This window comes from Esox lucius, chromosome 23, assembly GCF_011004845.1.
Source record: "Esox lucius isolate fEsoLuc1 chromosome 23, fEsoLuc1.pri, whole genome shotgun sequence".
In the NCBI taxonomy this organism is placed as follows: Eukaryota; Metazoa; Chordata; class Actinopteri; order Esociformes; family Esocidae; genus Esox; species Esox lucius.
In genome coordinates, this window is record NC_047591.1 from 21594987 (window position 1) to 21611571 (window position 16585).

At 42.4% G+C, this 16585-nt stretch overlaps 1 protein-coding gene across 1 annotated transcript in view; it reads right to left on the bottom strand.

Moving 5' to 3' along the window:
- Positions 1-245: 245 nt before the first annotated feature.
- The window catches only part of chsy3 (chondroitin sulfate synthase 3), an 87430-nt gene continuing 71090 nt past the window's right edge, over positions 246-16585 (bottom strand). The window contains exon 3 of the mRNA XM_029117180.2: positions 246-2739. Coding sequence (XP_028973013.2) covers positions 1168-2739 — 1572 coding nt within the window. The 3' untranslated portion in view covers positions 246-1167. The remainder of the gene's footprint in view (positions 2740-16585) is intronic.

The window sequence follows — 16585 nt, forward strand, 5'->3', positions numbered from 1 at the left end:
TGTTGTGTTCTGTTTCAAGTTATGTTTCTGTTAAGTTGGGTTATTACAGTCCCTGGTTCTCCCCGAGTGTCCTGTTTTCATTAACAACATTGCAAGTGTGCTGTTTTTATTTCACAATATCTGTAATGTGAACGTTTAACAATATATTTATATTTCACTTTTACCACATCTGATCAATAGTAAATCATTTTGTGAAAACTGTGTTAAGAGACAGAATAATAAAAAATACAAAAGGATGCATTTTAACATTTGTTTTTATTATAAATAACCCATTTTAATACACCTTAGTTGTTTTTTGCCAGCAAACTGAATGACTTCAAAGCCACAAAGCTATTGTAATGGAGACAGGATGCATTGTAATTGAAGCATAGTCACATCAGACAGGATGACAAAATGTGGGCCTTTTGCAATGTGATTAGGAATACAGCGATTGTTGGACGGTATCCAGTACCTTAAATCCATGTAAATATTTTGACTAGAAAATAAAGAAACAATCATCAAAATTATTCACACGCTTTAAAAAATACTGCGGATGAAGTACTTTCGGTTCTTCTTTGTATAAATAAGAAAACTCTAGTTTACAGTCTGTTTCCCATCTGGGAGCTTTAAAGCACGTTTGTGGTACTTTCAGTACATTTATTATTAGCATTATTGTCATTGTTTCAGTATTATTATCGACATTATTACTGCTTTATTCTCTGGTGATGCTGTCAGTGTCCTTTTCACAGTAGGCGAGGGGCGCTCTGCGCAGCTAATCCAATGGAAGGCTGCAAAGCACACATTCATTGGAGATGGCCATGTGATAAAAAGATGTGGTCCTGAGGCAAACATGTGAATCTCATGATAACAATGTAAATAGAAACGAAACAAACCACATCACAGTTCCCAACAAGCTCTGCTCTGAGTCGAGGCCAGCATGTTTCAATGTCCTTTGGAAGACGCCGTAGAGAATTGACAGGACGACAGAGAACGAATCACCGGGGGAACAAAATAAATCGTTCCAGAGATAAGTTGACCATACCCTTAAACTCTCTCTTTCTCTTGTTGTTTGGTCTCGGTCTCCTACACCCACACTCACACAGAAACACGCATAGTCCGTTACTGTCTGCACTCGCGCAGAACTGAGGTAACCTTTCATGGGGGAGCCATGAACGGAGCACAGGAATGTCACAAGGAAGTTCTGTTGTACCCAAGCCCATAGTGTTTCTCCAGCCACTGTTCGGCTAACTGTATTGAAGACGCGTAAGTACTTGCTTTAGACCCAAGGCACATTTTGTACTGCTTGGGCTCAAGGCTAGTGTCGCACTGAACAGGGTGATAAATGTGGACGATTCCAGGTTCCTGGCTGCGGAAAACATTTAAACCGGAGTTGATAACCTTTGTAAATAGATCAACGTCTTCCAACCCCCAGCCTTGGATTGACGTATCAAAACCTCCGGCTTTTTGCAAGTCACTTTTAAATATGCAGGTAATCCCAAAGCCATAATCCCTCCAGAAGCCACTCTTCTTTGTGAACACGAAAGTGCTATCATCAGGGGGGTTGCCGGCGTAGACAATTTTGGGATTGTACTGGCTAAATACTATGGGATAGTAAGCCTGCCTCCCTTGGATGGTGTTGTCCCTGCATCGCTGCAAGGCATCCCCATTGAAGACCAGGTCTACGTCACAGAAGAACAGCAGCGTGTCATTATCAAGCTGTGAGGAGCCCAGCTCCAGAGCCAGCCCACGGGAAAAGTCTCCGGTCATGGGGATGACCGACAGGTCTGCCTTGGGAAACTTCTTGCTGTACTCCCTGATCAGTTCTAAGTGATTCTCCCTGTCCTGGTTGCTGTCGTTGTCCACCAATACGATGGACAGCTTGACGTTCTGGTTGGGTATCAGGCAGACCTTCTCAAAGTTCTCCATGAAGCGGACAAAGATGTCATACCTGCCTGTCAGGGGGACCAGCATGTTGACCTTCCTTTGGCTGTGTTGGCGCATCTCCCCGGTCGACTCAGAGAACTGGAAAGACGAGAAGATCTTTAAGGAGCTGGAGAGGAAAGAAAAGGACTGGGACTCTGTGTTGATGGCCTCCACCAGCTCAGCAACGTCCAGTTCCTCAGACTCACTGAAGAAGGGCCGACTGAAAGACTGCTGCAGATACGCATGCCGCCGAACAGGAACTGTCACTTTGCGCCCTTTGTGCTTCTTGTACAGGAGCAGTAGGTCCAGAATGTACTCTGCCCCATGCCGGGGGTCCACCCTGTGGTAGCCATATTGGATCTCCTTAAAGTCAATGACTCGCCCGCGGGCTTTGGAGTTCTCACTGATCATCTCCATGACTTGAAGCACCGTGTCTTCCAGGGCTGTCCGGAGCAGGCTGCCGAGGCCCTGCCGGGGCATCTGGTTCTCCCCCGTCGAGTACAGGTGCCGGCCAGTGAGGAAGTCCCACTGGATAACGTCCCCTCTCTCTGTAGGCTGGTACCGTGTGTAGGAAGGCGGCGCGCCCAGCTGTTGGTCCTCCCACTGCACCTCTGTGCTGCCGAGCTTGCTCATGGTCAGGCCCTCGCGATGCAGGAGGATTGTGCGGTAGCGTAGCCGGGAGATGTCGCGGCTCAGCATATAGTTGTGTAGCCGGTACTGGTAGGCTGGCCTCTTGTTAGGATGGAGCGTGATGGCATTGTGGATTTTGCTGCTGTGGAGCTCCTGGATGAAGCCCTTCTTGTTGTGCTCATAATTTTCATAGAATAGCTGCTGCATCTGTGAAAACAGCAAAAGAACAAAAAAAAAGGTCAGGACACCAGATAAAGTAACGTGTAGTTTGACATTGAGGATGTCGATAGAGAACACAGGAAAACACTCAGATGATCTGATCTATGCAGCTCTATAAAGCAGATGTTCCTAACAGGTTCTACATAATTCTCAGTTGTAACAGGTTGTAGATAATGGCCGGTTATAACAGGTCCTAGAAGAGAACTTCGTCCCATAGCTTAATAATCTTTATTTAATGGAATTAAACTACATTTTGGAATAATGCAACATAGAAATAAGCAATCTGTTACGACGAAACTATTTTCGTCGTAACAGAGAAAAAGAGAAGTCTAGTTTTGGAGATGATAATAGCCCAGGTATTCCTTAATCATAGATGTTCGATGTTGACAAGGACCACTGCTTCTTGATTCAATGTGTACAGTTAGAGCCTGTGAGCTATAGTTACTCTCTGCACTCGCCATCAACCATGCTAACTGAGCTGTTAATTAACTGCGCTAATAATTTCTGCTGCTGCCTATCTCTGGATTCCAAACATACATTGCTTTCTCAGGGACTATTTCAAAGTATCTATCAGGCAAAGCCTGACTGGCCAAACTGGGAGAAGTACTGCACTTCATTGTAATTGGTCAGTTATGAGTTGAGTCTTCACTGAAATCACAAACTGTCTGAGTGTCACACATTTCTTTCATTTTATTTTTCGGTTTGAAATCACGGCAGGTTGTTGGGGAGGCTGCTTGGTCCCAAGCCCTATCAAGATTCTTTTGGATTTAAATTTTTTCAAAGCAGTGCCACTCTGCTCCTGATTGAATATTTTTATAATATTTTGTCCATCTTTTTGTCCCCTCAATTAACATTGGGGTTAAACAGAACATTTGCAACCGTGAATTGGTCTTTTCAGCATGTTAGCTTCCACTGCAGCACGGCATACTCTAGCAGGAATGGACTGGGACCGGAAATCTCCCTAGGGCACTTCTAACATGCTGGCCCATGTTTTTCTTTGATGACCCACGCAACTCCATATTTCACCTGAAGGCCCGCAGTTACAAGCCAAGTCATGATCATTCTGAGCAAAGAAACAAACAAACATTTAGACAGGCCCACTGGGCAAATAATGGCCCATCTGGCATTTGCCAAATATGCCCCACTGGGTGCCCCCGACTGGTCCTACACAAAGACATAGTGAGCTTCCAATTAGGTGTTGTTCATGTGACCAGGTAGAACTGCTGACTCCCAAGGATTTCTCCAACTCCTCTCACCTAACAGTTCCCTGTTGGTTTCACACATCCCCACGCATAATAATGTATGTCTCAATTGGAACCCTATTCCCTGGAGCAGTACATCAAACTAGCTGGTCAAAAGTAGTGTGCTAAGAGGGGAACAGGGTGCCATTTGGGATTCAGATATTGTGGTGAGGTTCATTCCAGGGCTTTATGTGCAGTCTTAATTATTCTGTGATGTGTCCACTTGGCCGAAAACATGGACGTGGCACGTTTTTTTCCTCAGGGACTCTGAATGACACTGTAGCCAGCTTAGCGTGTACACCTATCTACCGATTATTAAATCACAAAAACAGGAGATAATTTAGAGCAGGTAGATGCACACTAGACATTTTAGTCTACAGTACTTCAACAGTAAATAGCTGAATAGGGACAATGACATTGTTTGGGGGTATTGTATTAACTTTGGACTAATGAATAAACTACTAGAAGGGTGGTTCCCAAGTTTGTTCGGTTATTGTGCCACTGGATTACCCCCTCATGTTAATTTCATCAGTTTAACTATGGTCTAATACGTCTTCATAATACCCCCTATGATTGAGGTGCACAACTAAGTAATGGTAAGATTACCTAAGAATACGAATATCCTCAAAAACAACATCTTGGTATTTAGTTAATTACTCCAACCAAAATGTATTAATTAACCAAAACGCTTACAAGGATAATTATACACGACACATTGTGTACCGCTTTTAATGGACCTGGATTGTCTATTTTTCTTGTTACATTTCTTTTAAGATTAGAGCTTGACATTTTTTTTTTCCTCTACTGGTTCTGTGACCCGTGCAGATATTGGGCTCTGGGAAATCGAGGGATGAGGTAAGGTACTGGCTGCCGGACTTTCCTCCAGCTTCCTCACACCGAAGTTCCAGACGTTATGGGGCACATTCCTGGGCCAGATTCCTCGTCTGAGTCAAGTACTATCCCTTGCCAAAGGAAAGGCTGCCTATCCTTAGCCCAGCTTTTTATCTGAAATTCAATACTGCCACAGCATTTCAACTACGCACAATGGCCGTCTCTCTGTTCTCAATCAGCGGAGTGAAATGTGGCCGCTGTACGACGAGAAGCAAGGTCGAACGAAGGTTCACGTTGTGAGGTAATAGCAAAGGATTTACATTTTAATTGCAATGACATAGAGTATTTGAGTGAATGACGGTAACAGGCTTTAACAAATTATCCAATTAAAGCAACATTATTTCAAGATAACGTTGTCAAACACGTTGAAGACCCAGTCTGTATTATTTCAACCTTTTAACGCCTAAAAGCAAACCTAAAACACAAGAAAAAACCCAACTTGCAAAAGAACTAAATCATTCATTTCCATTACCAGACTCATACAAGTGCAATTACAGTTTTTCATTAGGTCTAGAGTTGCCTGAACTGTGACAGATAACACATAGTGGAACAAGACATCAAGGTGAGTAATAAGCATCAGCATGGAACTTCCATTTAAATCCAACACAAAGCTTTCACTGTGATTCCTGCTTCGTTTTGCCTTTCAGCTTTCTGGAAGCATGACAACCAGTATGTCTGGCAACCTGCTCTGTGGAGTCACCTGATGCAGCCAGCTGGCTTCTTCCACTTAGACACGCCTGATGCATCATGGGAAATAGGGACAAGCTGATCCGTCCACAAAAAAAACCCAGCATGCTCAGAGACCAAAAAGAAATTGCCTACCGGCGAAAGATTACGTGCAATCAATTCCAAAGCTGCCACGGGAAACAAGAAAACTTGTGAGATGCCTTTGATTTTTTCTACCCCACAAGATAAAAAAAAAAGCATTCTGAAGGTAACCCAGGAGGCTTGAATCTGAGATGGTCTGATTTATACATAGTATTTCAGATGAGTATGACAATTTATCATGTGACGCCCCTATAAAGAAGAGTTTCATACACGCCATCAGACTCCTTTACTAGCACAAAAACATGTGCCCTCTTTAACCTTTTGACCACTTGAAGATAAGCAAGAAAGGGTATGAAAAAATGTACCATCTTACTCACTGGCAAAATAAATAATAATTAAACTAAATTTGTTTCACATGGTTACGCTATCCCAAATAAAAGTGCTTTAACGTATCGACGATGACAGATTTTCTTTGCATACATTTGCAGAATTTGCGTTAATTATAAACAAACCAAGTTTGTTTCACATATATAGGCTATCCCAACTTAAAATTCTTAAACAAGCATCAAGTATTACTATAATATCACATAATTTGCAGTAATTATTCCTAAAGCAATAACTTTTGAACCATTCAAGCTAGAGGGACCAGAACAACGTTTATTCACACTCTGGCTACAAACTCCTAAACCTTTCAAACATAAACAAGCTGGCAGTACACCACATTAAGTTTTGCCAAAGGCTCGCGATAAGTGGTCTGTGTCCGCATTTGTATTTTATTGTTTCTCATCCCAGCTCTACTATATTCTGTATGGAATACCCCACAATTTGGTGCAGCCATTGACAAGACAATCCCATCACTCCAACTGTATGCATTGATTTGGCATGAAAAACCTGTATGCTGTCCAACTTGGTTTCTGTAATTAATTGAACAGCCCACTTAACTGATCAATACATCCAGGACCCTGGAGTATTCACACAGGAGAGGACCGAGTTGGCTATAGAGACAGGACCAAATGGTAAACGTTGCAGCTAACCTTCCTAATGATGATCAAGTGCCCGTTTCTATTCAGCTCTAGTTCATGGTCGCAAACACACCTGTTAAAATAATGTATTCAAAGCAGTACCCCTCAAAGTAGTACCCCTGTCTCTTGACTCACTAAGAGCTGTGTTCTCTGTAGATCTTAACTGCGTTACTTTGAAGGCATATGATGGTTTAGATGTAGACTTCCCAAAGATATTTATACATGGTAACCAATACATTTTGGAGGTTTTGTTGACATCATTAGTGATGAGGGTTTTAAAACATGTTCACTAGCTTTGACTGCACGCAGAACATGTTTTTCTGGTTTGTTCTGGTACAATCTTAAATGGCTGCCTCCTTGTGTTACCAATCTCCTCAGAGATCTGATGTAGTAATCTATCATACTCATAGCTACTCCATCTGTGTGCGGACCGGAAATGAGCATGGCATTTAATCTATAGCACATGATGCCACCCCTTTACCACGCTCATCTTGGATCTAGCCTAGTGGTCACAGAGTTGGATCAGTAACCAAAGGGTCGCTGGTTTGAATCCCTTAGCCTACAAGGTAAGTCATCTGTCAGTGTGTCCTTTACGGAAGACACTCAACCCTGACCCCTGACCCCTTAACCAGCGTCACAGGACCTACAGCACAGACAAACATTACGTCCCGGCATTTCAACATGGAGACTGACGCGAAGACAACACCTCCGCGCTAATCGGCTCCCGCCCCCTCCTCCTTCCCAGTTTCACTAGACAGAAAAACCAAAGTGCTTTGAGACTTTGACGCTGACGCCACTTTGTGGATATTGGAATTGTCTGATGATGGAGGGGAAACAGGACGTGAGAAAAGCAGCCAGGAGTCATTTGTTGTTCTGCTATTTGTTTCCCTCTTCCCGTCTCGGCAGCATATGGCGGCGCTTTGGAGTGACACGGCGCAGCAGGCTCTATCGCACCACATCAGTTACACCTCTCTCCCCATGTTCTGTCACGGTCTTTCTGGACTGTTTTCAAGGGGATTCTGTGGAGTCTTTTTTTCTGTCTTTCGTGGACACCTGACAATTTTTGTCGCCTGCACACATTTAAGATGATGACATTGAGCGTTGCATCTCACTAGTTCCAAGGAGGTTCAAAGAGATAGACAGGCTACTGAAGAAGTATCAGCTTTACAAGTTTGAGAAAGGGGACCAGTTACCTTGGTGTAAAGGCATGTGGTGATGTTGCTTGATCACTGACTTGACATTTTAAATCAGAAGGGGCCATCCATGTTTGACTCTGTCTGACCTAATTACGTGAGGTGAAATGAGCTTGCTAAACCTGCAGTAAAAGTCTAACACATAATTATCTGAAATATTTAATTAAAACTCTGAAATGGTACAACATGAATTAAAACATCAGAAGCTCTAGTAGGTGAAGTTTTTCCCTGAAGCAAGCATTCGACAGAAAATACAGTAGATATCCCCAGCAATGTTAAGGCGAATGGAGGACAGTATAACACACTGATCTACATGGTGTTGACTACAGCAATGCAAATGGCTGCGGGGGCATTCCCCCACACAGAAAAGCAGCTTAAACATGACCGATTCCAAGATGTTTACAGTGTACAATATGAGGCATCTCAGAAAGTACTTCTTACAATACGAGGATGAGCGAGAGGGCTTTCTTTTTTATTTTAAGTGTAATTTTATTGCCTTCCCTCACTGGTTCTGGTGGGACCTGGGCTTAGTGGGCCAACGGACTTCCTTTCAGACCAGTAGGCCCTTTGATGGTTTCGCCTGTGAAGAGTCGACCTTGTACCACCTCTATGTCTGGGGGTTTGTGTGTTAAGAGGGGCCAAGTCAAAATGGAACTCACAAAAGGTTACTCCTGTTCCTGTCCTTTTATGTTTACAGAGACTCCTGGCTGCCAGACAACATGGGAAATATAAAGAATGCCACAGACAACCGTGGGGTGTCAAGCAGAGCTCCGACGGAATCTAGTGCTTGGCGCAAAGGCCTGAGAGTGATGTTTCCCCCTCCTCAGATTTTGCAGCTCACAGCGATACACAAGTAAACGTGTCAAAGTGGGTGAATTGTACGTTGTACTTGGAGTGCTTAGAAACGTGGATTTTTGGATAGGCACATCAAATATGCAATAAATCGGTTTGTGGCAGATACAAGATGATACTGGAAACCTATGGATCAAAGTCTAATCAATTTGTGAGTTTTTTTTATCCCTTGTATTACTGAAAAATCTTTGGTATTTTTGGTTGATCATTTTGACCAGAAGAAGAAACTTGTGAAAAGAACAACAAACCAAAGCAAAACAATATTTTGAATGCAGACAAAGGGCATTTTTGCCCTGCCGATTTTCTATTGGAAATCAGAAGCTGGTCATAATCATCTCATCTCTAGTGAGATCTCAAATATATTGTTTTTACAGCTTTTTGAAGCTCACTAAAAGTGAAGTGGACATATTAGTGTATCTGGGAAGTGGGAGTTGGTTTGAATGATTTTCAGCTAGCTTCCATGGGGAGAATACATTCTAAACATTTAACAAATGATAGATTACAACATATTCTCAATCTTATGAAGGTGTATGTTTCTTAACAGACAACAGTAAGGCCATGTGCAATGCAGTAGGCCAAAGAAACAGAAAGAACAAAAGAATTAGAAATGTAGACCAAAATGTCCCCTAAGAGAACTATATTCCCTAATGTAACCAAATATGTTATGAGATAACAACATTAAGGTGAAATAATAATAATAATTTATTAAATACATTTCAATATGAACATTTCTATTCAACTGTCCAGTCTAAATTAAACATTTTGGGAATTTGGAGGGATGACAGGATGGGAATGTTGAGTAATTTTTCCTTACAGACAATTACTATGCTTCATTTGTAGGCCTTCCCTATAGACCTGCATGAGATGTATTTTTAACAATACAGTTGTAAAAAAAAGTAACATGTTTTGGATTATAACAACAGTTGCATGCCTCATCTCCGTCACCCACCGGATGTCTTTAATCTCATCTCCGTCACCCACACGATTGCTCCCCCACTGGCTTTGGTAGCTTACCCACCTTCTCCGTACCACCTCTCCCCACTCTGAGTCTGAGTCTAGAGTATATAAACAAAAACACTTTTAGATTCATCCTAAAAAGACTGGTACTCTGAGAACTCAATTCATCTCAGTTCGGTAATGTAGTTACATCAAGTATTTATACAACTGACAGACTTTTATCCTATTCACACGCACATAAACAAGGGGGAAAAAAAGTTTTTTTCGTTATTATTTCAACAAGGAACACAGGCTAAGACCAAGGTCTCTTTACAGCTGGGCCCTGTCTATACATGTCTACACATACAATTGAGTACACTTCGATCTACTAATTAAGTACCTTTCTGCTCAACCCAAAAACCTAACCCTGATAGGCAAACATTTTATTCACTTGTTATTTCTTTGCCAGATGAAGCGAGATGTGTTATGGCCATCAAGGAACCACCATTGGGATGCAATAAATACTCCCCAGTGGTCAAAATGTTTGACGGTTTGAAACAAATGCACAACAGGAAGATGAATGTCAAGGTATTTATATTGACTGAGGTTGTGGTTGCACTGCATACCTTGTCTTTCCATATTTGACTAGCCTATATTAGTGACTGACTAATTTGTGGAAGATTAAAGTAACTAACAGTAGGCTAACTACTGTGTCCTCGAAGTGGTTGAATTTTACATGAACTCCATTGATCACATTCCATTTTGTGTTGATCTAAAGTGTGTATGACTCTATCACAAGTGATCATAAAAATTTACTCAGGATTCAAGCACACAGCTAGATCTACACGGCTGACGACTTGACACGTGGAATCGTTACGAACCCATTTGAGGGCTAAAAACATTCTGACTAATTTGGTGGCCTGCTTAGTCATTACTAGACAAAGAGCACTAAAATCATCTATAATGACATTATTTGAAAGAAGACTATGAGAATTTGTGAATCTCAGAAGTTGTGTCCGACTCTGACAGGTTTATCCGGATCTAATATTCTCGTCTCTTTCATGAACTATGACATTGCTCCAGGCATAACATTTGACTGAATCTGCTGTTTCTCGACTAAACGTACTCTTTGTAATAACGCTAATTGTAATTCATCCCCAGTAAAGGACATTACGACCTGGGCTCAATCGCAAAGCCCCATCTTAATTGGCTGGCTGCGTGATTCGTACGGTAGCAGGGATAACACATTACCCAGCCAGCCAAACGTCAGACCAAAGTCCTCCAAGGACAGTTACTGTGAGGTAATATATTAAGTATTGTTTACCCAGATAAGCAGAAAGAGGGGTGGTTGCATTGCGTTTTTTCTCGTTTCAGTTTAATGTAATTAATACCTGGGAGATCGGTCGGCCCTTTCTGATTCACTAGCCAAATAAGGAAGTCAGCAACCCCCCGGGTTAGCCTGGGACTAAGTGAGGGGTTGCCTCAATCTACAGGGACTTTGGCCGTACGTCGTTACTTTCACTCATCGCTCGGACACCCCCGAGAAATGCGCGATGATGCAGGAGAAGAAGAGCCAACGTTTCCCTCAAGGCTCTTGGTATTGTTAGATAAATGCATTGCTTAAAGTAAAATGTTTAGCGGTAATGAGACGGCTGGCTTCTGTCTTGTATATAACCGATTGAGATAAAATAATAATTAGACATGAAATGCACAACAGAGTTGAGCGATGGAGGGAGCTTTTATGTTCAAACATCAGGAAGGAACAATTTGTTGACATGACTTCCTTAGAACAGCGATCATTGTGTTTAATGTTTTCCTGCATCTCAGTTGAATGGGGGAGATATGTTGAATTGAAAAAGTTGGACTTATATATTCTAATTAATGATTCCATAAAATTGGTAAATCTCTGGTAAATTGACAAAACAAATGGAAACTAGAACGATGAATAAAAGTGCAGTAGGTCCTATCAGAATCTAGGAGATTCATCACATAACAGCAAAAGCTGAACATCCCAATAAAAACATATTTTGAAGTTTGCTTTCCTTGTTTTTGTCCTTGTTTTTGTCCAACAACCCCATATGGCATAAATGTTTAGTGGAATATTTTCAACCCTGGCTTTACTTACGGAGGAAACAGCACTGCGAAGACTATTGCAGGGGGTTGCCTAGCAACACCTGCTTTGGATGGAGACAAACGAGGTTCGGCCCCGTGCGCAACGGCTAATCTGGCTGAATAAAAATATAATTTCTGCTCAAAGATGAAAGTATTTAACACGATAAACATTATGGCATTCACTAATCATAAAACAAATAACATATAATTCCACTTTAAGTAATCAAGGTATGAGTTGGAGAGAGATCCCATCTGCCCCCAATGGTGTTTCAACACGAGGTTAACATCAAGGTTCCACTTAAAAAACAGCTTGCCTTATTAGCTTTAATGAGATAGACTAATTATGGGCATTAATTGATGTGAGAATAGTTACTGAAATGTTTAAAAGACATACAGAGAGACAGACAGACACCCAGACAGAGAGGTAGACTCATGGGTGGCAGATTAGCAGATAGACAGGTAGTTAGAATAGATGACAAATAAGCAGACAGGCAGCTAGATATAAGCCTGATAGACAGCTAGAGTGATCGATCTCAAGCAAACAGACAGACAGCTAGACTGATGGAAAACGGGCTGATAGACAGACAGCTAGAAGGCAGGCAGGCAGGCACCCAGACAGCTAGACTGATGATGACATATGAACAGACAGACAGACAGCTAGGCTGATGATGACATATGAACAGACAGACAGAAAGCTAGACTGATGATGACAGATCAACAGACAGACAGACAGCTAGACTGATGATGACATATGAACAGACAGACAGCTAGACTGATGATGACAGATCAACAGACAGACAGACAGACAGCTAGACTGATGATGACCGATAAACTGACATCTAGATTGAGGATGGCACATCAACAGACCGACAGCTGGAATAATGATGACAGGTCAACAGAACGACAGACAGACAGACTGATGATGACTGATCAACAAACAGACCAGCATACTGTATATAATTTGGAAGACAACAATTTCCCCGCACCACACTAATGCTTCTTCAGAACGGGGGGGTAAAGGAGGGAAAATACAGACATTTCCACAGGGGAACGATACAATCTGGAGAGCTACCTTCCCTCCCTTGACATCCTGACTACAAGCTGTGTCGGCAAAGCCTGTAGCGAGATTACGTAATGAAAACAACACTTGGGAAGCTTCTGGAAAGTATTTTAGTAAGAAGGAAAAAGTCACACCGATTGTCTACCAAAGGAAGCTTTTGGCTGGTGATGCTTGGACTAGTAAATACTGGGGTGAAATATCCTGGCTAGTAAGTCTCAAATTTGTGAATCCCGAATGTTTGTATAGTCACCAAGCATACAACAATAATATATATGATATATAAAGGGCCAGTTAAACGTTTGGACATAATTATCCATTCACTTGAATGAGTAAGTGTGTCCAAACATTTGACTTGTATGGTATATACAGCTCTGGAAAAAAATATGAGACCACTGCACCTTTTTCTTTCCTTTCCAAAAAAAAGTTGAAAAGGAAAGTTTCAAGTGAGGAACAGAAGCGTCCGATTTGCAGCAGTCTCTTAATTTTAACCCTTCTGTTGCTCACTCAAAACCTTCCTTTCCAACTTTTTTGGAAAGGAAAGAAAAAGGTGCCGTGGTCTCATATTTTTTTCCAGAGCTGTATATACCATACCAGTCAAATGTTTGGACACACTTACTCATTCAAGTGAATGGATAATTACGTCCAAACGTTTAACTGGCCCTTTATATATCATATATATTATTGTTTTCACACTCCTGATCTCCCTTGGACATCCCAACAGAAGCTGGGCAGGTATGGTGGGAGTGAACGTGACACAATCCAAACAGTGTCTGGAAAAGAATTAAGGAGGTCTTCAGTCAAACAAAGTCAGCAGCTGGACCATTTGAAATGGACCAGAATTACACAACTTGGGCTGGCAAACAGTATCATATTTAAATTACGCAGATACATTTCCAAACATACTTTTTTCACACTACTGGGCCAAACCAAGTTAGGACACACTGCGCCCTGATCCGTGTGTGCTCCGGGAGGTTCCTGCCGGACCCGTGCAGAATGGACAACTGAGACGGCGCCATTTGTGGTGGATTTGGGAGTTGGACACGACAATGTGGCACCGTGACAAGGCCTCAACCCGTCTGTCTCAATAGGAGTCTAATAACGACGGGCTGCTGAACAGCTGTTTCATTCTCCCCTAGTAGAAGATATAGCTGTGCGTAAACAGACACACACACACACATACACACACAGACACACACACACACTCTCCAGATCTGATCTGACAAAATCTCATGTGAAGGTTGGTCAAAATAAAGAAGGAAAACAAACTCATATTTGCTTGCCCGTCTACCTGCATCCAAACAGGAGGCAAACAGTCAAGCTGATGCCAAATCTTCTGTTGAACTTTCTACCCCCACTGATTAGACGACCACCACATTCTCCTTTGAATACTTAAAAAAATGCATCTCTCCTTTGTTGTTCATCAGACATAATCCCTGTTCTGCTGAACGATTGATCTACAGTGCGAAGGAAGGTGAATTTTTCCACCCGAAGGCTTACACCTATCCAAACAATTCAAATCTCTAATTAACTCGGGAAGGAAGAAGGCACGAGGAATACAAACAGGATGTATTTGAAGGGGCTTGTCCTATATTTGTTTATGATCTACTTGAAGAAGATTATTAACACCTTTCGTGTTAATCTCATGTCTCTCCAAAATTCCCCCGGTTCAGCCTCTGTGGAAAGTTAAGTGCCCGGCCTTCAGTCCATTAACCTACACAACCCCTTCACACAGCAATGTCGATCTGCATCGGTGGCAAACGCCCATTTCTCGTCAGGTCATAGACGGGGTGTCGGTCCTTTAGAACGGATCGACGCAACACGACCTCAGTCATGACTGAGCCAACGGGACGGGCTATTAGGCGGAGGAGAAGTACAGATGGCGTTGCGACACGTTCCACACACGTCATTAACCACAGCCACTCTCCGGCTGCAGTCAACCACGTTTAATGGGGCAGAAGATGCCATCCAACCCTCGGGTCGAAAGAACTGGACGGACGCTTTTGCATGTCTCAAAGACGCTGGGATGATTTGAGCTAAACTCGAGAAACAAAAGAGTCTCGGAAGATGGCTAAAGCCTGTGGAGACCGTCCAAAAGGACGTCCTCGTCTGTTTCCCGTGAAATAATTGCTTGGAGAGCCGTATGGACTAGATTAGATTACCACAATTACATTATCACCGGTGTAAATGGTGTTGCCTTCGAGCTGGGGGGGTCAGCCCAGTAAAAAGTGAATAAGGGGCGATGGAGTCTTGATGGAGTTCGACCACATCATTTGTCAAACGGCGAACTCGTTTTCAGGGCAAAGCCTGGCAGTGCGTGCGTGTGCTACTGTATGTTTGGGCACCAGCATGTGTGAATGCTTTCACCTTGCCCTCTGCTCCACCCCTTCAGCTGGACATCGACGGATTCTCTTCTGCTCGGCGAGGTCGTGGGGCAATTTCAAGTGAATGCTGCTGCCCACATTTTCATTTCACAGATTAAAGCAGGGAAATGGTGTTGGTGGGTGGTGGGGTCTAGAGAACAAGCCCTGGGGTAGAGCTCATATAACAAGAAAACCAATAACCTCACCAAACTTTTTTATACCAATACCTTTAGAAATCATCGAGGTAAACATCGGACTGACCACGGAACACAGCTGCATCCACCAGTAGTGTTTGTATCAAAACTCCTATTTTCCAGACATATTTATCAATTACATTTACAGACATGTGGACATAAAGTTAATTTCTCAATGGGTGGCCACAGTGGGAATTGAACCCATGACGTGTGTTGCAAGGGCACTGTTCTACCCCTGAGCAACATTGTTTAGGGGGCCGAGACACATGCATTTCAATGGCACTCTGAAACAGATGGTGAAAGAAAGAGGACAAGACCATATCAGACTTTATCTCATTACATGGGGCACTTTTGTCTGAGTCCAATCGGTTATCTGGGTAAACTCATGAGAACGAATCCCCAATTTCACATCCAGCCTATATAATGAATACCTCATGCCTCTTGGTAGCACACTCAAACCTGAGGGAACAGAGGTATTCACCATGACAGAGATCGGACAGATTATCAGATCTGCTCTGACTACCACCTTGATCTTATTTATAGTCTACATGAAGAGGCAAGTGATTTCCATATGGACCTTGGTCAAAAATAGTGCATTAAATAAGGAATAGGTTGTCATTCGGGTACTATGCTAGTAGAGAGCTAGTGAGAAAATCTAGCGAAATTTCCCATAAAGGATATTTAAAAAAAACAAGTCTGTCTCACCCTAATGAGCACTGATATTTCATTATGTATATAATTAGGTAAAATAACCAGAATATTTCATGAGTGACTGATATATGGATGTGTTGTTATTTTAATGATCATCTACATGGAGAACTGCTTTTAACTATAGCATTACTTTTGAACAGATCCATAGTGGAAGGAGGGCATTTAAAAGGGAAAAGGCTGTTATTTCGGACAGGAAGCCAAGAACCTAGGGGTGGAGCCTGATATCCAAATCCAGTTTGACAGCAAGATCCTACAATTTCCATATGCTGAAGCACAGCCTGGTCAAAGCGGCACAGTGAGGGGTAATTGCCTTCTCTTTCCAAAAAACAATTAGCTCAGCATCATTTAACTGGTATTTTCATGAGTCGTTTGTGAGGACATTCGCGTGTTGGTGGGCCTAATCTGATCACTGCTTCGTAACGAGGGGAGTAATGAACACATTGATTACGTGCGGTAAATCAACTGACAAGTTCAGTTGGTTCGACCAAAAACTG